Below are 22,760 nucleotides of genomic sequence, written 5' to 3' on the forward strand. Positions count from 1 at the left end.
TTGATTTCAAATCAGTTTCTGGATTTATTTGATCAAACTGTGCTTTATTTTCCATATCAATTGCTTCAAAACCATTGACAACATATCAAGATTTCAAACAGGGTGTTATAAAGAAGAAAAAAAGTGAAAAAATACTCAAATGCAGAGGTAAAAATTGAAGATTTTTCTGTCCCTCTAAAAATTTGCAGGCTATGCGCTGTATAAGGCGCACTGGATTATAAGACGCGCTGTCAACTTTTGGGAAAATTGAAGACCGCAACCAATACGGCAAATGCAAGTGCAGGGATCTTTTTTTTCCAAGATGCTATGGTAAGCAAGCCAGTTTTATTTATTGTTTTTATTGATTGCAATTTTCCCTCATAGTCCTAAAAAAAAAAAACATGACGAGAAAGCTATCCGCCATTAGCGCCGCCTTGCTAACTAGCATGGAAGCTGTCACTAGCACACCGAGCGAGTAAGTAAATAAATGTCACAGAGTCATATGTTAGAGTCTGGACAGTCCCCCCCCCCCCCCCCCCCTCCCCCACCCGTCATGGTCGCGGCCTCTCCTCCGCTCCGCTGCGCTGGACACAGTGCCTCCGATGGAATGTGATGACCACGGGGCGGACAAAGCCCGGCATTCATGTCCCCTCGGCCCACTCGGGACGCCCGCAAGCGGGAGCCTTCATTTCATAGCTGGGGGGGGGGGGGCGGGGGGGGGGGGGGGGGGGGGTTGTGTCCGCCCCAGTGTAACTCATTCTGCGGCATCAAATACACGATTGAAACGGTGCAAGGCGACGGGAAGGACTTTTGAAACAACACGCTTGTCTGTCTACTTCCTGTCAAGAGTGGCCAGCGCGCAAGACAATGGGGTCTGTGCCGTTGCCGGGCAACGGCTCCCAAACATGCTCGGTTGCCACGTGCGACATCTACCATCTCGTCGGCCGTCGTCAGCACGCCTGAGAGTCGCTTTTGGAGAACGCGACAAAGTTTCATAGGAAACATGGAAAAAAATAGCCATGCCTATCAGGGGCTTCCAAAATCCCTTTATTGCATATTTTACATATATATACTGTATGAAATATATAAACACAAAGATGTCATTTTACTTTTCTTTTTAAGAATCCAGACATTCAGTTCAAGTAAGTAATCAAGTAATTAATCCCGAATGTTTGGCTAAAGAAGCGTCTTAAAATGGCTAGCTCTAAATACATTGAAAACTAACATCATCAGAGGTGACCAAAATACGGCCCGGGGGGCCATTTGCGGCCCGCCGGCCACGATTGTGCGGCCCGCGACATGTGCTACATTTTCGCATGGCTCCACAAAACGTAAAAAAAAAAAAAAAAAAAAAAAAAAACTGGTTTGTTGATAAACACTGTTACTAGCATAAAAAAAAAATCCCAATTCATCAATTCACTTTTAACAAAAAGCCTTGATGTAGCCATTTTTTTTCTTTAAATAATCACAATTTGAAGTGCTTATTTTAGGCACTAAAGCACCAAAAGCAATGAATTACTCTAATGAATCATTACTAAAGTAATCAATTAATTCAGATACTAAATATATTCGTATTTTAACGATTAAAATTACTTCAGTAATAAAGTCATCAATTTAGGTAGTAAAAAGTCTAGCTTTAAGTAGTAAAGTACCAAAAGTAATTCAAGTATTAGTTTTATGAATAAAGTACTAAAGAAACGGCTTTAATCTGATTTTGTAATGTAAAGTATAAAAATTAGCTGATTTGTTTTCAATACGTTTATCATTTTTAGTACAGTTAATGTTTTATGATTAATAATGATGCTGTGCCTGCACTGTTTTGAACTGTATCCAAGATCTAATTAATAATATGTTGTTTTTTTTAAAGTGCATCATCACCATATTTTAAAGGTAAATATTTCTCACGATTTTTTCCGTCCGGTCCACAATAGACTTTTAAGTTTAAGACTTAAGAGTGAACTCAAAAAGGCTGCTTCAAAACAATGGCCGACTTGAACTTTTTTTTATCCAATTATATCCAATTTCTTCTGAAAAATCAAAACAGGAAGTGATTTTTTGCAGAGTGTGGAGCCAGGATGGAGGTCAAGCGAACGTAGCGTCCAGCTGCGCAACCTCTGCCGCGCGCGCACCCACAGAAGCCTCTTTGTGCGCAGAGGACATAGAAAAAGTGCGCTGAGGCCACGGCAGCGGCCAGCGCAAGGTGATTAAAAGCCGGCGGGAACAAAAAAAGTCAAGTGAAAGATTTAGTATGGGGGGGGGGGGGGGGAGATTCTCCTGTGAGTGCGGCCGGTTGCCCCGCAACTCAAGCGCTGCGCTCGGGGTCTCTATGAGAAGCCACTTAGTCTCAGACTTCACTGGCCACGCCCCCTTGGGCTCACCATGTTCATTAAGCCGCACCTCCCATTTTATGGGTGATCCCCGCTTTTCTGTTTGTTGCAATTATAGACCTTTTTCGTTCCTTAAATTTGGTACCGTAATTTCCCAAATGTAAGACGAACTTTTTTTTTTTCCCCAAAAATGAAGGCTTAAAGTACGGGTGCGTCCTACAGTTGAAATTTCAGCTCCCTGGTGTCTTCTTTAGATGCTTGCCCTTTGACGTGAAATGCCTTTGATGTAATTATCTTCATTTCCGTGCTATTTTAGCCAGTTGATATTTGATGTCACAATCTGGGTGAAATTTCAGCTCCCTAGTGTCTTCTGAGGATGCTAGCCCTTTGATGTGAAATGCCTTTGATGTAATCATCTTCATTTCTGGGATATTTTAGCCAGTTGATATTTGATGTCACAATCTGGGTGAAATTTCAGCTCCCTAGTGTCTTCTTAGGATGCTAGCTCTTTGATGTGAAATGCCTTTGATGTAATTATCTTCATTTCCGTGATATTTTAGCCGGTTGAAATTTGACTTCACAATCTGGGTGAAATTTCAGCTCCCTAGTGTCTTCTTAGGATGCTAGCTCTTTGATGTGAAATGCCTTTGATGTAATCATCTTCATTTCCGTGAGATTTTAGCCAGTTGAAATTTGACTTCACAATCTGGGTGAAATTTCAGCTCCCTTGTGTCTTCTTTAGATGCTTGCCCTTTGATGTGAAATGCCTTTGATGTAATTATCTTCATTTCCGTGATATTTTAGCCAGTTGATATTTGATGTCACAATCTGGGTGAAATTTCAGCTCCCTTGTGTCTTCTTTCAATGCTTCCCCTTTGATGTGAAATGCCAAAAATACTGCACATTGTGCAATATTTTGATAATTTTTTTGGACATTGTCTTCCACATTAATCTCATGATATTTTAGCCAGTTGAAATTTGACATGTTGTCGTCATCTGGGTGAAATTTCAGCTCCCGAGTGTCTTCTTTCAATGCCTTCCCGTTGATGTGAAATTTTTAATGATGAAAAGATCAAAGGATTGGCCAATTGATCATTTTTGGGTCAATTTCTTCCACATCATTCTCGTGATATTTTAGCCAGTTGAAATTTGACATGTTGTGATCACCTGGGTGGAATTTCAGCTCCCTTCGATGTGAACGAATACTGCACTTTGTACAATATTTAGATCATCATAATTCTGAGGATAATATAGCCAGTTGAAAATTGACATGTTGTCATCACCTGGGTGAAATTTCAGCTCCCTTTGATGTGAAAGAATACTGCGCTTTGTACTATGTTTTTGGTCATATTTTGATCATCATAATTCTGAGGATATTATAGCCAGTTGAAATTGGTCATGTCATCACCTGGGTGAAATTTCAGCTCCCTAGTGTCTTCTTTAGATGCTTTCCCTTTGACGTGAAGCGCTTTTGACGTACGATCAATAGATTGACGTAAGATCAAGGAGTTGGACTAATGCTTTCCAAAAAATGAAGGCCTCAATGATGGAAACGCGTTGAAATGTCCATCCCTAATCCGGATCCATGTCCAACGGCTGGAACCCGAGCGGCGCGAGCTACGCGCGACACCTAAACCCGACACAAACAGCTGCTCCCGACGCATTCCCGCCCGCCTTTGCGCGCCGCCAAAGGCTAAAGTGCGCGCCGTAAGGTGTCGGATGCGGCGGCGGGCACGCGGGACACGCCGCTTCTCCGCTTTTGACGCCGCACCCAAATAGACGCGTTTGCGGCGCGCCGGCGAAATTCCTTCGTCCCCAACAAAAGGCAGAAGGGCGGGAGGTTAAGACGCGGCGTTTGTGCGCGAGGCGGCCCGGAGGCATTTGGAACCAAGGCCTTTTTGTTTGCTCGGGCATTTTCCAACCCCCGGCCCGAGCATGCCGGCCGTCCCGCACAAGTGCCGGGATTGTCCCCCCGCTTCCCAAATCTGGGAGCCGAGGAGAACGAGGCCTTTGTCGAAGCGCCGAAGGCCGCTCTCCGCGGCCCCGCCCCGGGCCCGTCGGCTCCGCAACGCGCTCCGCGAGAAGTTAGCGTCTTGGAATCTTGAACTGGACCGTCCTGGGTGGACAAAGACGTCCCACTTGAGCTTCATCCGTCACTTCAAATGAGACCTTCTCAAATAATGCCACTGGCTTTGCTTTTGTACCGTTGGGTGTAATTGCACATCCCTGCCACTAGATGGTGCAGTGGTGCTCTCAAAGTGTGCGGGAGGTATATTCTTTTCCAGCTGCAGTCATGGTTTTTTATTTTCGATTCTAATGAATGATTAACCCGTTCAATACCGGAGGCATATTTTCACTTTTTTAAGTAATTGCACATCTACGCCACTAGATGGTGCCATGGTGCTCTCAAAGTCTGTGTGAGGTATATGGTTTTCCAGCTGCAGTCAAGTTTTTTGTCCCCTAAATCTAATGAATGATTAACCCATTCAATACCAGAGGCATATTTTCATGTTTTTTTTAAGTAATTGCACATCTATGCCATTAGATGGTGCAGTGGTGCTCTCAAAGTGTGCAAGAGGTATATTCTTTTCCAGCTGCAGTCAAGTTTTTTATTTTCTATATCTACCCATTGAATACCCGAGGCATATTTTCACGTTTTTTTTTAAGAGTCTGGATGTTAAATCCTGGATTCTTAAGTATTAAATTTCTACTTAAGTACATTAAGGACATTATTTTCCATATACTTGAGCATTAAATCGATACTTGTCGATGTCTTTGCTGACCAAGATGGTTTGAAGAAAGCGTGCCTGTTGAGGGGGAAAAAATGAAAAACCGGCTGGATCGTGGCTCTCGAGGACCGGACTGGACAACTCCCGCTTTACATTGTCCGTATTTGTGAATGTGAATTTTATTGGTTGTGTGTCCTGAGATCCGAGTGTGGAATTCAGCCCCGCTTTCATTTTGTCAGGTGCGGGAGCCACGTGAGAGGCGCTCGCAGCAGCTTGTGTGTGTGTGCGTGCGCGCGAGATGTCCCGCGGCAGCTGGGAATGCCCGTTGACCTCAAAGCGACTCCGCCAAGGTCAGCGAGGGAATCTAAAACTCGAAAACGGCACCGCGCCCGCGGCGGCCGCCAAACCGCCAAAAAGTCCGAGCGCGGCCCAAGCGTGATGTCATGGACTCGGGGGGAAGCCCTGCGGCTAACCGTCAGGAAATTTGACATATCCCGGCCAGTCCGCGCTCCGCCGGCGGCGCTCCTTTCAAAGGGCGACCCGCGCTCGCGCGGTCCGGCCCGGCCCGACTTGGAAGCCTTTTGGCTCTTGGGGGCCAAGCCGCTAACCGCAGGCGCGTCCCGGGAGCCCCGCCCCGCCCCGCCCCGCCGCCGCGTGTTAACTCACCAGACAAAACATTAGCTACCGCGCACCTCAAGCGACACGCCGCTGTCCTCAACCAGAAATGAAAGAGGCGTGGCTTTGCGCATCTGCGCATATATTTATTATATATGAGTATATATATATATATATATATATATATATATATATATATATATATATATATATATATATATATACTGCGCACTCTCCAGTTGAGTGTCAGCGAGCGAGGAAACGCCGGTAATTACCAGTCATTTTATAGCTAAGGCGTCATGTCAGGCGCATTTTTTACGAGCTGATTTCTTCCGCCGCTTCAGAGTCGGCGGCGCCGCGTTTGCACTCACTGTGCCGCCGGTGCCACAATCCCGCCTGCGCGCACCGGCCCGCCTCACGCTGGAGGCGGGGGCCCGACGGAACCTTTGAGTGACGTCAGCGCCGCAGACGGGACGCCGCTCGGGAGGGGGAGGCGTCGGGAGGGAATCCAACGAGGACGCAAAGAAATCCGAGCGCCCCGTCGCCCCCTGCGGTTCACGGGTGGAACCCGTCGCCGCCACGCATTTGCCGCTGTGCGACAAAAGCCCACGTTATCACGTGACGGCGCCGTAAATGCTTTGCGAGCGGGCGCCATTCTCTTTTTTACGACGTCTCCGTTTGAGACGAGACGATGGAAACGCTAATTTTACGACCCTACGCCCGCCCCGGCGTAAAGACGTTTTTTAGCAGACTTTCTTTTGGGATGTCGTTGAAACGTTCGTGGTTTCCACTTTTGGTTACAATTTGAAATCAAGATTTCAGGGTTTTCAATTTTATTTTTAATAATTGATATGTGGTTTTATGAGTGTTTCAAGCTAGTATTACGTACAAATACGGGTTTAAAGTCAAACTTCGGATTATAAGGCCATTATTTTCGTTCACGTTAATGGTGCGGCTGAAAGTTCAAGGCCCTGACGCTCGTTTGCATGGTTGTGGGAAAGCGGAGCTAGCGTTAGCATTAGCAAAGGAATGCCGCCGCTCTATTCGCTCGCCCGCTTTTGCCAACACCCGGAGCATCCCAAGCACGTGGGCTCGGATGGGCTCGCAATGTATAAATACACCCCAACCTCCTTTTAAACATGTCTGACATTCACTGTATGCATGCGTGTGTACGTGCCTGCGTGCGCGCGTTTGTTTTTGCTGCATGCTGGGAACCCTTTGGCGGACCCCATTAAGACTAGCTTTTAGAGCGCACGTTTCAACTTGATTTTGTTTGAGATTCGGGTAAGGCTCTTGACAATCTGCGGTTGTTCAGGTCGGGGGCTCGGGAATGCGTTTTTTCAATGAGATGTCTCCACTTGGACTGTAAACCCCCACTTGTGTACCTGTGTGTGTGCATTTTGTTTTTGCTGGATTGTGGGGACCGAATTCCAGATTTTAGTCCAGCTGTGCAAAAGCGTAAATCAAGAATCTTTGCCTCAGTAACATGAAAAAATAATCATTCCTACTGTAAAATAACAAACCCTAGAATATGTGTGAGAAAGTGTGTGTGTTTTTTTTTTTTATTGCATTCTCTTGGTGGGCGGGGTATCGGTGACCGTTTGGTGACCGTTTCCACCCAAGGTGAGGTCGCATGTTCTGACACGGCGCATCCCGCCAGGCGGCGGCGTTTCCTGCTGTCAGCGGACGAGGACGCTCTTCCTTCCTCCGAGCGGCCAATGAATGAAAAGGCTCGGGCGGGGCTTGGGCTTGACGTCGAAACGCACTCCATCACTCGCCACGCCTACGCCTAATTTTCACGCTACTGTGATTTGTTTGGTTTCCAGATGACATTTGGGACAACGAGGCGTATTTGCTTTGAAATGCAACTTAAGGATAATAATGTACGATTTTTTTCAATTAAATTCATTTTAAAAAATTCTACTTTTTCGCGAAAAAAAAGCCTTACTATAGACTGTCGTTTTTTTGCGAAAAAAAGCCTTATTATAGACTGTTGTTTTTCTGTGAAAAAAAAGCCTTACTATAGACTGTCGTTTTTTTGCAAAAAAAAAAAAAAGCCTTACTATAGACTGTTGTTTTTCTGTGGAAAAAAAAGCCTTGCGGAAAAAAAAAAAGCCTGACTATAGACTGTCGGTTTTTGCAAAGAAAAAGCCTTACTATAGATTGTCGTTTTTCATGAAAAAGCCTAACTATTGACAGTCATTTTTTTGGGTGAAAAGAAGCCTGACTATAACCTGTCGTTTTATTTTTTTTTTTACAATGCTGATGTTTTTTTTTTATTTAGAAAAAATTCCTGGTTGGTTAAGAAAAAAAAAATCAATACGTGTAGTCATTCATTGTATATGATTTATTTGTTTTACAAACACATTTTTGAAAACAGAACTTTTTTTTTGGTTCGTTTTTTTGTTTTTAGAAAAAAAAAACGTTCCCACTCATACATGGTCACTTTTTTGTTAAAAATTTTTTTATGAAAATTGACTGTTTAATAAGTAATATACATGTCCGTATTTTGAGGAAAAAATACTTTACATTTGATTTTTTATTAGGAAAAATAAATGAAAGCCTTAGTATATATTGTGAATAGTATAAAAAGTAATTGCATCATTGCGTGGTAGTTTTCACTTATTTAAAAAAATAACAACTTACTCTATGGTCTTTTTCCTTGAAAACAGATCATTCCCTTGGTAATGAAAGAGGCGTGTTTATTTCCTTATTAGGGCAAACAGGAACAACACAGAGGGGTTCAATTGCAATTTTTTTATGCTGTTTGCAAATACGCCACAAATGTCCTACTTTTCATGGTTTACCAGTTTCACACACGCTTCTGACATCACAAGTTTGATCACGACGAATGATGAAGACACGCATTGTCAATATGCAACACTTGCATGCTGAACACAATACACACATTTATATCTGTAAATCCATGTACTTGAATATCTTGAATACTCTGAATGTGATGACAAACATGTGAGTGAAAGAAACGCTTTCTGCTTGCACAGAGGGAGCGCCCGCTAAATCTCATTTTGCACGTAATTTCATCAAAGGCAGCGAATGGGCGGAGTCTCACGCTCGGGTGGATGCAGTTGGTCTTGACGTGCGTGCGACGTCTTCGCTTGGCCAAGGGCAACGGGACTCCGAGGCTTTTAGTAGGAGGAAATGCATGAAATCCAAATTTGCCACAATGACTATAAATATGATCATAATATATACATGTATAGATTTTTTAACAGTAACGAAAATAAAAAATAATACAAATATTAACTATACAAGTTCTTACAGGGTTTATACAGGTTACAGGTTAGTCTGAAACTGAAAAAAATCACTTAAAAGTGTATCAAAGTAACTGACGTTTTAAAAAATGTCAATCGTTGTTTGAACTAGAGGCATTTTTAACAACGGAATAGTTTCATGCTGGAAATATATGAAACCATTAAATAATCATAAATGTAAATTTACCTGGAAATATAACACAGAAGCACCAATATCTTAACTCTTGTGCGGTTTTTGTCCAATCAAAAATCAACAAAATACCACACAAGGGTTAAACATTTTAACCTGAAGAAAAAGGGAATAAACATTGTGATTTTTTTAAATCAGATTGATTATCAATGTGTGGAAAAACAATTGAAGAAATGATAATAAAAAAAATACTTCATTAATTTAATCATGACAGGTCCCCGGATGGCGCTAGTGTGCAAAGGGCACTTAAAAAAACAGGAGAAGAAGAAGGCTGGCTTTTGATTGGTAGACTGCGTCGGTTCTGCAACTTATTACAGACAGGTGAGCACTTTTCAACCAGTTCCCGCACACACCATACAAACCATCATTATTTTTTTGTCAAGGCCTGTTTCATTATTATATTGTGTATTAAGTTATACAAACACAATTTAAAAGAAACGTCTGATTTGAAGTGCTAGATTTTCAGTGTTTTCAATTTGTATTACTTTTACACGTTCTTTTGTCGCCATCTCCTGGTCAGTATGAGAAATGCCTCCATAGACGCTCACTAAAACGTCGACGTGGAATCCCAACCGTTTGAAAATTCAAACTATTGTGACGATCGCTCCGATTATTTCAGACGTTGCTGGCAATTGTTCGCAACTGCGCGCCTAGTTTTTAGACTGTCCCGTCTTCGAAAAAGAAATGTATGCAAACAACCACTAGAGGGAGCCTAATCCTCATTAACCATTCGCGAGTCCCTCGCAATCACTTGAATTGAGTTTGTGTCTTTTAAATTGATATTGTTTGGTTGAATACGGGTAAAACGTTTCATATTTACTTCAGCGTGACTGATTAAGAGATTTTTATTCAAACCGCACAATACAGAAAAAAATCACTGCATAAAATAAAACATGTTAAAATGAACGCATTATCACTTTTCTGCAATTTAATATAATCTGCAGGAAGATATTTCCACAAAATCCATCTATTTTTAAAGAGTTTCATTCCCCCCCTGCATGACATTGTCTTTTTAGGGTTGCGTGAGGCGAGGAGAGTGGGAAAGATGCGTCATGTCGGAGATAACATTCCAACAGTTTCACAGCGCATTGCTAGGACGATTAGCCACACAGAAAAGGGAAACAAGAGAAGCCTTGCACTTCGCTTTTATTTTATGAGGGAAGACAGCTGAAATGCAACTTTAAAGTTACATGCTCACATGATGATGATGCTTTTGAAGGCAGGACTTTTGGAAAGTCCCCACGTGATGGTCATTTTATTTACCGGAAGGAATCGGACGGTTTAGGCGAAACAACGGTCAGCTCGTTTTGTGACATTCTTGAAACATGGCATCATGTTTAATTTAATTAAAAGGAAGTATAAGGAAATAAATGCCTAGTTTTCTTTGATGCTTAACATGGTTTATGTGAGAGTCCTTTAAAAAAAAGTTTTTTTTTTTAATTTAAAAAAGGCTACTATACATTTATTTATATTATATATTTATCATTTTTATAAAAAAAAAACTATTGCTCAAATATCCCAGCATTTTAAAGACGCTAACATTAATGTGAACGTTTACCATTTACTGAGTTTGGTTATGACATTCAAAAGCTGATTGGTTGTTACCTGCTGTTAAACTGACGTCATTCAGTCAACTGTCAAAATGGTCACCCAAATGAGATGGATTTTTATTTTTAACCGTTGCATTTTGCTTTATTTATATTCTAAACTGCAATAATCACAAGAATACCGTGTTCATACTTGTTGGCAGGGATGGGAAACCCACATCCAGAAAGTAAAACCCGTCCCGCAGTTTGCTTTAGCCAAAGGTACCTCTACTCAAATGGTAAAGTTTAACGAGCTCATTTGTTAGCAGGTTTAGGCGAAGCACCTGTGGCTAAAGCCAAACTGTGGCATGAGAGTTTCATTTGTGGACCTGGATTTCCCATATTTGCTAGTTGGGCCGCGTAGAACGTAACGTAAAGGGAAAAAAAATGTCTCGCCTTCCTCTTTAACAGTTTTTTTTAAAGACTTCGTAGATGTGGACTTTGATTGAGTCATAAGACTGAAACAATAAGGTGGAAAGGTGTGGTTGGGCCCCGCTCGCTGACTTTTCTTTCCGCCCCGGTCTGAGTGACGCACGCAGTCACGGCAACATGGAGCCGGGGCGAGGCCCAGTGCGCATGCGCGCACAGACGCAGCCACCACCGAGGAGCCACTTGGTGAAAAGTGACTAAAGACAAAGGACGCGACTGCCTTGAGGAAAACAACAGAGTTCGCTTTTAGCTCTCGAAACCGTGCGGGGCCGGGGGAGGGGACTGGAGTTTTTCGGTAAGTTGTCGCCACCCCAAGAAGAAGTTATTTAGGAGGAGAAAAAAAAAAAGAGGAGGCGCTAGGGGGTTGTTTGCTCAAGACAACATTGTCACGTCGCGCATGCGAGCACAAGACAAGCCAACGTGTTGTTGTCAAGGCTTGCCTCCAATCTGGACGCGGATGCTTTGGAGGTATATTAGTGCTGTTGATGGAAGACTAACGTGCGTGTTTTGGGGGGCTTCTTTGCGAGCCCGTTGTTGCTAGCTAAGTGAGCAGACAGCTTCCTCCGAAGCTGCTGCTGATGTTTACGTTCTCGTGCTCGGCTCTGCTAAACAAACCGAGATTTTGTCGTAAAGTGTCGGGCGTTCTAACTTGTTTTCTTTGCCACATTAACAGTGAAAGTCTGGCAGTCTGATGGACAAAAAAAAAATCTGAGCTGGCAGAAGCGAAAAATCACGTCAAGGATGGAGACCGTCGTCACTGAGGAGGAGGCGTGATTTTCTTCCAATTTTCCAATAACGCCGCGAATCCTCACCTCTGCTTCAATCAGGAAGCGACAGAAAAAAGCTCTCATCCAAGCCGAGTGGTCACTATGGCGACGGTTGTCACGATGCCCGTGTAGCTACCTGAAGGTGCGCCAACGACGCGGGATGGGCAGCACGCCGTATCGGGGCGGCGAGTGGAAAGGAAAGAGCAAGGGCGGCCTTCAGGAGCTGGGATGCATGCCCTGGAAGGTCAGCAAGCAGAAATGTGGCGGACCAGCAAGAGCAAAGGAGCAACAACAGGATATTCCCACCTTCACTAGCATGCTGATGACGCCGCAACTTCCTCGAAGATCCGCCATTTACCACGAGAAGCAGCGGCGGGAGCTGTGCGCGCTGCACGCGCTCAATAACGTCTTCCAGGACGGGTCGGCCTTCAGCAGGGACACCTTGCAGGAGATCTACCAGAGGTGGGGGGACCTTTGTCACGATTGCTTTTTGGCTAGCTGACGCTCTTTTGTATGATGCGCAGGCTTTCCCCCAACACTCTGGTGACACCCCACAAGAAGAGCGTGCTGGGAAACGGGAACTACGACGTCAACGTCATCATGGCCGCCTTGCAGACGCGAGGCTTCGAGGCGGTGTGGTGGGATAAAAGGAGGTGGGTCAGGCGGGAATTGAAGGAAACTTGCGATGGCGGACTCAAAACAAAGGACGTCCTTGCTTTTGGGCCGCCGGAGAAACTTGTGCCCCGAGCGCCGTCACATGACTTCTGCGTCGCCGATCCCAACATAACAAGTGACATCTGACTCCATTTGGCCACTTGGATGCAGTCGGGCTGTCACATGACCACGCACAAAATTTCTGAAGTGAAAGCAGAAACCGTGGAGGAAACAATGAATGTCTGCCTAAAGATGTCTCTCAGTCCACAAGAACTTTAGACTTTAAACTTGAATGTAAATATCATTTAAGACCAATCGCTCGATATTTAATTTGCCGTTATTTATACCAAAGAAAGATTGAACGTTTTTGTTGAATTCGCTTTACTATTTGACGTTCATGCTCTCGATGTAAAGAGATACAAATTTAGCCGTTGTCCGCAATGGAAAAAAAAAGTTCATATTTTCCCCATATATGATTTTATAATTACGTTTCCTCTCGTGTACAATTTGATGGTTTGAAAACGCGGAAATAATCCCGAAAAACTGCATGGATATCTGTGGCCTTAATACACGGCTTGATTTGTTCTTCCCATCTGTTGCATTCACTCAACAAGAATCTGAAAGGGAACGTGAGGCAAAGCACTTTGGGACTCAAGTTTCCTAATCTGGACAGTCTCATGTATATCGAATGGTTGCTGGTTGATATATAAAGATAAATATCGTTTTGTGCTTCGTCCTGTAAAACGTTATCAGGAAAGCCGTATTGTTGATTGGCTGGCCGAGCCAAAAGGGATTTTTTGAGACAATAATTAACTTCATTGTTTCGACAGGAAAACAAATCAATCCAGTGGCCGAAACATTAAGTACATTTGCAGAATCGAATTGAGAGCAAGTACAAAAGAATGGATCAAGAGCTGGATTTGGTTCCGCTTTTCTGTAACGTTTAATCGCATCAATAAGATAACATTAATAACTGATCATGGCTGGGAGTTTGTTGTTTGCATTTTAGAGTCGTGGTTTCATGATCTGAAATCCATACTGAACACAACATTGCTCAATACATTCATTGTACAGGCTTAAAGTCAAAAGCAATGTTTAGAATTGACAGATTTTTGTGTTATTTTTGCTTTTTGAATATGATTTGAATGAATAAATCGTTTGCACATAAATGAGGAAAGCATTCTAGAATGTCTGGGAAGAGACGGCATTCAAGTAGTAACTAAGTAAAGAAACTTTGTAACATGATTAGTTTGAGTACATTTCCAAAAATGGACAGATGACAGCGAAAGGGTGTCCATATACTGACAGGACTGTAAATAACGTAACAGCTCAAGAGAGAAGACGATGAGAAAAATATACAAACGTCGTTTGTGTTGCATTCAGGGACGTCGGCAGCATCGAGCTGTCCAACGTGACCGGCTTCATTCTCAACGTTCCGTCCAATTTGCGCTGGGGACCTCTGCGGCTGCCGCTCAAACGCCAGCACTGGATTGGAGTCCGGGAGGTGGCGGGGGTCTACTACAACTTGGACTCCAAGCTGCGTGGCCCCCAAAACATCGGCAGTCCAGATGAGCTCAGGTGAGGCTCGCCCTGCTAACACAAAACCTAGTTAGGTTGTTATTATTTTTGTTTTAATAATAGCATTTATATTCCTTTTTTTTGTATTAGCATGTTAAAGTACCTGGCATTTATTTGACGAGAATTTATTTTTGTATTTTAGAGTACTACTTTATTCTAAATCACAGGTGTCAAACTCAATCCATTAACATTGTTTCTCTTGTTGTTCATTTAAATTCTACTGCTTACTCATATTCTAAATCATTAGCATGTTTTCATTAGGATAATGTAGTTAAAATATTTTGAATTGAATGTATTTTGTCAAATAGATAACAATGACATTTCAATATAAAAACGTAATACAACATTTTCAATTCCTGGCTTTTTTTTCTCTATTTTTTTTAATGAACACGGTACTTGAAAGAGCAAAGTAAAAGGTTTGAGAAGCACAGCTATGATGCATGTAGAGAAGTGATTACGAAAATTTTTTTTGGGTGGTTTGGTGGCTTGATACATTAAAAATAGTTTTTTGTAATGCTTTTAGAACATGTTTTGTTTGTTTTTGTAATTGACCGTGGAATGGAGCGCGAGTTGGCTTTCTTAACTGAGGCTGTTCTGTTTTCTTGTGAAACAAGGAAGTTCCTCCGCCAGCAGCTGCGAGGGAAGAACTGTGAACTTCTGTTGGTGGTGTCAGAGGAAGTGGAGGCGCGACAAACGTGGCGCTCCGACAGCTGAGGGATCAAACGGCCAATCGCAGCCACCACGCTCGCCCTGCGCTTGATTGAGATTTATTCACTGGTGGATTTTTTTTTTTTTTTTTTTTGGGGGGGGGGGGGGGGGGGGGGGGGGCTGTGTTTACAAGCTGAATTGCTGAGCAAAGCAATGAGGAAAGCAAACCCTTTCCAGGGAGGATAAGTGGATGACAGTTTTTTTGCTTCAAATAAGAGATTATTCCGTTTTGCCTCTTGCTTTTTTTAATATGACATATCTTGACTATTTTTCAGTCTGTTGTGATCCGTTCTTTTTTTTTTTTTTTTTAAATATCCTCGTGTCCAAAGTCCCTGGAGAACTCTCAAAATGTCCCGTTGGGTCATCTGTCCTTTCAAGGAGGGAACGTTCCTTCACTTTCACCAAAGCGTGCCCTTGTTCATTTTGTCATGACGACGTCTAGCTCGCTTCATCTTGCCTGAGGTCACTTTTTGGATCGCGCGCCAAAGTCCGTCCCGTGGACCCGACACTTTTAAGATTTAAGAAAGCATGCAACGCCTACCACATAGTCTCTAATAGAGATTTTTGGTATCTGTCGCATCCTTTTCAAGCTGTAATCAGCAAATAATGCTAGAGCAGTAATTCCGGCGCTTAAACTAGTGTCATATTATGGCAAGCTATTTGAGCATTTATGTAATACACCTGAGGTCCACGTACTAGTACATGCTTTGCCCTCAGTAAAACTCCAAGCACTACAAAAGACTTTTGCTGTTTTTTTCCCCACAGTTGTATGATCAATGATATGCGTGCTCCCATTACTATTCAAGTGCTAGATATAAATTAGTAGAATAAAAATCGCTAGTCGTAGTTGTCAACTAGTGCACGTGTTTGCCTCACTAGTAACAAAGCACAAAGTGTACTAGAACTAAAGTCTGACATCAAGGTATTGAGTAAATCCTCAAATAGCGCTTGATGCATTGTTGGGCCTAGTGGTGGCGTTAGGAAGCGCAATAGTTTAACTGTAAGGCTTAATTGCATCCTAGTAGGCCAAAAGTGGCAAAACAAAAACGCGTGACTAGTAAGAGTCATTCTACGGGTTTTGCTGATTTTCTAATCCAGGTGCCTGGTAATTCTACTAGTGCGTGGACCTTAAGATCCTTATCAAGGATATGAAAGCAATGTATATTACAGCATTTGACAAATTGTAAAATGGCAGAACACTGTTTGCACATGACTTTCATGCACAAAGTCATCCAGTGTATGTTTTGGTTTGAAATGAGTGGCAACGCATGATACGCCACAGTTGTTCCTCGTACATTTAGCTAACCGTTCAAAGTGGCAGTCGGGTCAATTCGGGAACAGTTTAGGAGCATCTGCTGGATAAAGAAAAGCCAATTCCTAATTCATCGGGTGGGCTCATCTTAACTTTTTGGCCCATTTAATTGCTGCAATTGTTAGATGATAGGCTTTGGATTTCTACTTACATGTTCCAGAGCTTTCGGTTTCTCACAAATTCACGATTGTTATCCGAAATCCAGTATTTTACATTTGGACATATAAATGAAGAGAACTCAATGCAAATTACGCTGAAATGTGGAAAACTTGATTTTATGAATGTCTAACAGTCTGGTGCCATGTTGGTGCAAATGTTATTGAGCATAAAACAGGATAGGTTAAAAAAATCTGCAAAATTGCTGTATTACGCATTAAATCAAACAACTCTCCTCTGTAATCATGATTTAGATTTTTTTAATGTTATATCATCATTGTTGGGTGGAAATCTTGGATCTCCAAAATCACTTCTGTGTATTCTGCCCGACAATGATGAAATATACATTTGTCCTTTTTTTTTTCAACTTCAATTCCTCCATGTATCACTCAAAAGCTTCAGCACAAGCAAGTAGTTGAGCGTCTATAAATAACTTGATGTTGGAAGTCATGTCATGACTTGGTTTTTCCATACTTAACGATAATTGGAGCACACACGCTGATGTGTCACCTCACACAGACGCACAACTGTAGCTCTTCTGCAAGCTCCTCACGGAATATGTGTCTTGATTTGGTCTAATAATGTTGAGGGAGTTGGAAAAAAAAATGCATCCATGGGAAAAAAAGTATCATACCAAAAAAAAAAAGCCATACAGTTGTGTAATTTTGAAAAGAGCCTTTTGAAAGATTTGCTATTGTAGCTTTGAGATCATTCAGCTCAAAGTATTGTCTTTGGGACAATACTGGCCTTAACTTGTTTACATGGAAGGTGGGGGGGGGCAGTTTCATGTGTGGATTCCAAAGCACTAATTTTTAAGAGCAATGATGTCTTCACTTGTCGCTGCCAAGGAGTTTTATTTACAACGCTTTCATTTTTATACCAGAATTGTTTTTCTGTCCTAATCCAACGCCACATGATGTCGCAAAACATGTTTCCTTTCTTTGCTATGAGCAAATCCATATTATAATGTCCAGTTTAAAGAAATCCTATATATCACTGTATGTTATTTGAGATTTTATTTTCTTGCATACATTTCAAATGCTTATAATGGCACTTTATGTCAAAGCTGCAGTGAGAGTGTATTAAATGGGCCATTGCTCCAAAATACATGCTTGGCTTATTGGATGGATAGATGAATGGATGGATGGAGAGATAGATAGATAGATAGATAGATAGATAGATAGATAGATAGATAGATAGATAGATAGATGAAATTTCCCCTGAATAGATAGATATTCACCACGAATAAAATTTTATGGACTTTTCGTAGCAGCAATTATAACAGATGAAAATAAAAGCAAGAAAGCGATGTACCAAACGACGTGCGCGTTCATATTGAGACCACTGGGGGGCGCACGCGGCCTAGCGGGGGGATTGCGCGCTCCCGCGAGAGACGGGGTCGCGCTGCGCCGTGCTGCGTGCAGATGTGTCGCAGATTCTTTTCGACCGCTAAACGTCCAACGTGGGCAAGTTGGTGGCATTTCAATGAGCCTCAAAGTATTGCCGCCATCACCCAGCGGCCGCGGATGAAGCGTGGCGGTGCTCAGCGGCTGTCGTCAGCGTAGTTTTTTTTTTTTTTTTCCTCTACCCGGCAGGTCCGAGGCGCGTACTTGATGGAGCTGTCAGCTATCGGCGAGCAAGTGTTCGCCGTGGAATCCATTATGAAGAAAAGAGTTCGCAAGGTAACAGTTCACGCAAATCTTTCCTTGAGATTACGCCGCAATACCTTGGCGCAAATGTTATTGAGCGTATGCTAATAAACGCTTGAGCCGGTTATCTAATTGACTTTAAAGAGGATGGTGTTATTGTTTTGCTTTTGCGCAGCAGCTTATTGCATGTCCACCGCGAGGAGATCACGAACAGATGGCCGAGATTTTTTTGATTAGGGCCTGTTGTGGTCTGCCTAGTTATGTTTATATCCTCCCAATCAACATGTTGTCACGTGGCGCTAGAATCGGTATCCGCCTCCGTAAACAAGCCCGCTTGGATTTCACTAGCACCAGCCAATCATTCCTCCGACAACCAGCAGTAAAAATAAAAAAGTTAAAAAGTTATCATGTCTATAATATGCTGACATGTTTTTTTTCATGTCCGATTACTACTTTTAAAAACACAATGTTGACATTAGCTGTCGACTGTAAACGCAACCAGTCAATCGACGCGTGTGAACGTCACGTGACAAACAGGTGAGACGCGATTGGCTGTTACCTGAGCTTCGCGCACAGGTGATGTCATTTGCAGGAGACAGCAAGTAGCAATATGTTTTTAAAGGTATTATTTATTTTATATGAAAAATAATTAAGTTATCAAATGAAATGTAAAACAACTAACTTTTTTACTGCTGAAAATACCTAATTAAATGGACTATCCCTTTAATTTTATAAATAGGTTAAACTTTTTACACATATTTTATTTTTTTTAAATTAAAATTAGGTGTAATCAACAGAAACTAATAGTTCAGTCACCATCAGAAAATGTTCCTCCACCAAAATATCACTGGTTAGTTCAATCCAAGAAAAAGCAAAGCTTGAAGAAGTGATGATGTCACTACTTACAGGAAGCATGATGACGAACGCTTAATGTCTTATGTTGGCTGGAGGAGAAGTCAGAGCAGTTGGATGGTAACAGGCGTCTGAGTGCTTTGTCTGTGGCTGCTTTCAAAACCTTCTGTCTCTGCAGGGAAATGTGGAGTACCTGTTAAAATGGAAAGGATGGCCCCCAAAGTGAGTTATTACATTTGAATTATGTTCAGTGAAGACATCTGGCAAGAAATGTACAATTAAGAAAACAGTATGTGCTTTTTACATACAATGGTGGATATGAATGGAAATCAAATAAAAACTTTTCTATCTGTTGTTTTTGGCTCCCTCATGTGGCATCTTGGTGCCAAGAACTAAGTCGAAGTGAGCTGTGGAGCTCCATTTGAACAATAGTTAAGCTTTTTCATCTCGTGGAGTCTACATGCGATGCTTAACATTTTTCGGCAGGCGCCAGTGACTTGATTTGAGTTTTTTTCAAGAACACTTCAATTTGTTCCTAATAAAACATGTGATAAGCGTTTTGATAACTGCACGAATGATTAAAGGGGCATCTAAAAGAATTGTTTTTATTTTTTTGATAGGTACAGCACATGGGAACCAGAGGAACACATTCTGGACCAGCGTTTAGTCCAAGCCTATGAAGAGAAGTATGACTAGAAAGATTGTTTAGAAACTTGTGGAGATTTTGATCACATTATTATTCAGCTGTGTGAATGTGAACAGGCCCGTCATGCAAATTGTTTTTGGATGATATATTTTCCCCAAATCTATCAATATAGTATTGTATTATTATTTGTTGTTGTTTTTAATGCCACTGAGTGATCCTAGAGCACCATAATTCAAATATATCTTTAAGAGCGATTCATCTCAAAAAGAGAACAAGACCTATTAAATGGATGGTTTCTCACCTGATAATATCGTGCTTGTGTTTATTCAGAGAGCAGAGAGACAAAACTCTGGGTCACAGGAGGAAAAGATCCAAGGCCAAACGACTCCTGTTACAGGTGAAATTTCATTCGTCATATATTTTTAACCTGACAAAGTTGTTGGTTTTTTTTTTTTTGTGAGTATGAAGTGACCTGGTCTTATCTTAACGAGAGATAGATGAATGTTTTAACGATTGTGAAAAATGCTAATATTTTTTTTTTTTTTAAATCTGGATTCAGAACACAGTGTACACTATGGACCTCCGCAGCGCCCACAAGACCACAAACGTGCCCAAACCCCGACTACGTCTCTCCCTGACCCGCTCACTGCTCCCAGAGGAGGATGAAGAAGAGGAAGAAGACGAGGAGGATGAGGAAGAGGAGGACCCGTCGTACATCGCGTGGAGGAGGTCTTCCCGTTACAGCAAGACGAGGCCACAGAGCAGATGCCTGAACACAAGGCTAGCAAGTCCTGTAGAGGAGGATTGGAAAAGTCTGGGAGAAGAAGAAGAGGAGGAGGAAGGTGATATTGTTGAAGATGAGGAGGAAGAGACTAATGATACTACAAAAAAGAGTGCAGGTATGCTTATGGGCTGGCTTGTGATCAGATTGGAAGTCAAATTCATCACAGCACACAACTGGCTAAAGTACTCTTTGTCTGCCTTGAGGTATTATTTAAGATGATTATTTTTGTCCGGGTGTAGGAGAGAGGAGAGCTGCAATGTGGAGCCCAGCGGCTTTTGGCCACGACGAGCTCACGGAGGATGAGATGAGCGAAACTGTGTGGAAGCCAGTAGTCGGCCCGGCAGAGGTGACTGTCACCGATGTCACCATTAACGCTCTCACTGTGACGTTTCGAGAAGCGCGCGGGGCCCAGGGCTTCTTCCGAATGTGGGGGCTGGAAGTATGAGCATGGGAGTTGAGATTTCCAAATTAATCATCGACGCTTCCCCTTTGCTTGGACGGGAGCTGAAAGGGGATGGCTCAGACTGAACTTGGATTCAGTGGAAAAATTAGCGATGCAAAAGAGAAAGACAATGAGCCATCAGCAAGCAGTCACAGATGAGGATGTTGAGTACCGTTCTCTATGTTTGCACTTTTTAATGACCGTAGTTGTCAATGAGTCACTGCAAAAACCTTGGTCAGCATAATAACATATTGTAGGTGTTCAAAGCCTGTTTTATTTATATATAGGAACTACAGATGATGTACAAAGTGTCCTAAATAACACCCTGACTATTTTTAAAACCCAGTTTTAAACATTACACATGCAGTTTACAAAAGGTAACAAATATGACATTTAAAAATTATATATTATTGTACTTTTATCCAAAATGCACCCCATAAAGAAATAAAAACGTCCAATATGTTAATAATGGTAAAAGAGGTGCACGTTATGTCCTCCATATGTATGTTGTCCAAAGCGTTTTACCAAGCCGTCATATTTTGATTAGCACCAAAATAACTACAAACGCACTAACGTAGCCCTATCAAACTCCTGAAAGGTTGTCACCTTAAACAAAAAAAATAGTAATAATAATAACTTACTTCATCCTCCAGCATCCCTCGCGGTATACTGGTCAAATGCAGAACACGGAGTCATTATTTTGCTCTTGGTAAATCCTTCCAGATTCGTCCATCCATGTTGACTGTCTTGCTAGCTAAATAGCCTTAAGCTAACATACAAGGGGTCCTCCCTTTTTTTATTAGCTTAGAACTCCCTTTGATACTAGCACGCCGTCAGAAGCAATATGCCAAGTAACAAAAAAAGTCTAAATGATAGCTTAATTTTATTTACTTATAGTTTAACAGTTGAACGCAATGCTCATTGGCAAAACACTTCCGGCAATTGGGTTTCGAAGAACGCGCTTCGAAAGAGTAGCGCACTAAAATGACGTCACAGGCGTTACAGTCTAAAAACTATTGTTTTTAAGCGGGTAGTACCTTAAGGAAAAGGTACGTGACCGCCACCTACTGTACTGGAGTGAGTACGACTGTGCCTGAGGTCAGTTACAATACTAGGAGCAAAAATAAATATATAAATGACTTCTCTTCATCAACTATGTTTAAAAAATTTAAACTGTTTCAAACATAACGTCTTCCGTCCTCGCTCCCTCAGCCCATTTCCAAGGTTAAGATGTGTACTTACTGCTTTAAAATAGCTGACTTAATTAAGGTTTTTGTGTTCTTTTAACAAAATAACGTCAATACCACAAACATACACAATACTCTAAACTTATCGGTTGTTTAGCATACACATCAATCATAAATGGTAAATGTGCTTTTGTACCTAAGGTACTCAAAGCCGTTTACTTACTGATGACGCAGCATCATCATCTCCGTTTTTGTAATCTTAATTATTGTGTGGGTACAAGCAGGCCTTGTGCGGTGAAAAAGTATGATGAGATTTCAAAACACTACAATGTGATACAAAGTTAATTCCAAGTAAAAGCTCAGAAATGAAGAGATGATGACAGGCGGGAAGGGATTGGAAGTGCCTCGTTTCATCTTTATTTTTTGTATGTGTGACTGCAGCTGATGCTTGTGAAAATATATGAACATTGGGGAAGCGTATTTGTAATGTTTTTTTTTCTTACATTTCAAAAGAATGTATATTAATTCTTCCGAGACGCCACATTGTTATATAAGTGACGGAACACGCTTCTTCTAAGTGAGAAATGGATGGCATAGTTACCATTGACTCTTTTCCACCCCTTTGCACTTTGTGATGTTAACCTGCACATTACCTGCGACGTGTTATAATAATGCATTAAATGTGGATCATGGTCATCAATTTTGAGTATATACTGTATTTTTCAAATGATGAGGCACATCGGATTGTTCCTTGTTCCTATAGAAATTGTTTCAAAATTAGTGCATGCATATCAAAATTTTAAATGGTTGTATAAAATACATTTATAACAAACTCAGTGGTAAAAAAAAATGAAGAACTTACATGGCAATTGTTTTTTAGTCCCCCGGAGTTTATGCA

General features: G+C 41.9%; 2 protein-coding genes and 1 long non-coding RNA gene across 8 annotated transcripts; 2 read left to right on the forward strand and 1 right to left on the reverse strand.

Moving 5' to 3' along the window:
* Positions 1-290: 290 nt before the first annotated feature.
* Positions 291-14,940, forward strand: josd1 (Josephin domain containing 1). Of its 6 annotated transcripts, none has more exons than XM_088439896.1 (6): positions 291-309; positions 9,327-9,433; positions 11,801-12,356; positions 12,419-12,547; positions 13,932-14,126; positions 14,741-14,940. In XM_088439896.1, the coding sequence occupies exons 3-6, from the start codon at positions 12,055-12,057 to the stop codon at positions 14,838-14,840; spliced, it is 726 nt and encodes a 241-aa protein (XP_088296022.1). In that variant the 5' UTR covers positions 291-309; positions 9,327-9,433; positions 11,801-12,054; the 3' UTR covers positions 14,841-14,940. The 6 variants fall into 6 exon arrangements, with proteins under 6 accessions (XP_088296022.1, XP_088296021.1, XP_088296020.1 ...); XM_088439895.1 differs by lacking the exon at positions 291-309 and adding an exon at positions 2,136-2,179; XM_088439894.1 differs by lacking the exon at positions 291-309 and having other exon boundaries at positions 9,255-9,433.
* Positions 9,573-21,640, reverse strand: LOC148409788 (uncharacterized). The gene is made up of 6 exons (XR_015868502.1): positions 21,317-21,640; positions 19,751-19,837; positions 18,858-18,996; positions 13,912-14,138; positions 12,201-12,750; positions 9,573-12,131 (listed from the first exon to the last, which is right to left on the reverse strand). It is a non-coding gene; the product is annotated as an uncharacterized LOC148409788 (long non-coding RNA).
* On the forward strand, positions 17,695-22,562 carry cbx7b (chromobox homolog 7b). Its single transcript, XM_088439891.1, has 6 exons — positions 17,695-17,984; positions 18,982-19,025; positions 19,424-19,489; positions 19,780-19,846; positions 20,009-20,348; positions 20,473-22,562. The coding sequence occupies exons 1-6, from the start codon at positions 17,916-17,918 to the stop codon at positions 20,676-20,678; spliced, it is 792 nt and encodes a 263-aa protein (XP_088296017.1). The 5' UTR covers positions 17,695-17,915; the 3' UTR covers positions 20,679-22,562.
* Positions 22,563-22,760: the final 198 nt, after the last annotated feature.

This window comes from Hippichthys cyanospilos, chromosome 17, assembly GCF_059441005.1.
Source record: "Hippichthys cyanospilos isolate Australia breed blue-spotted pipefish chromosome 17, RoL_Hcya_1.0, whole genome shotgun sequence".
Taxonomy (NCBI): domain Eukaryota; kingdom Metazoa; phylum Chordata; class Actinopteri; order Syngnathiformes; family Syngnathidae; genus Hippichthys; species Hippichthys cyanospilos.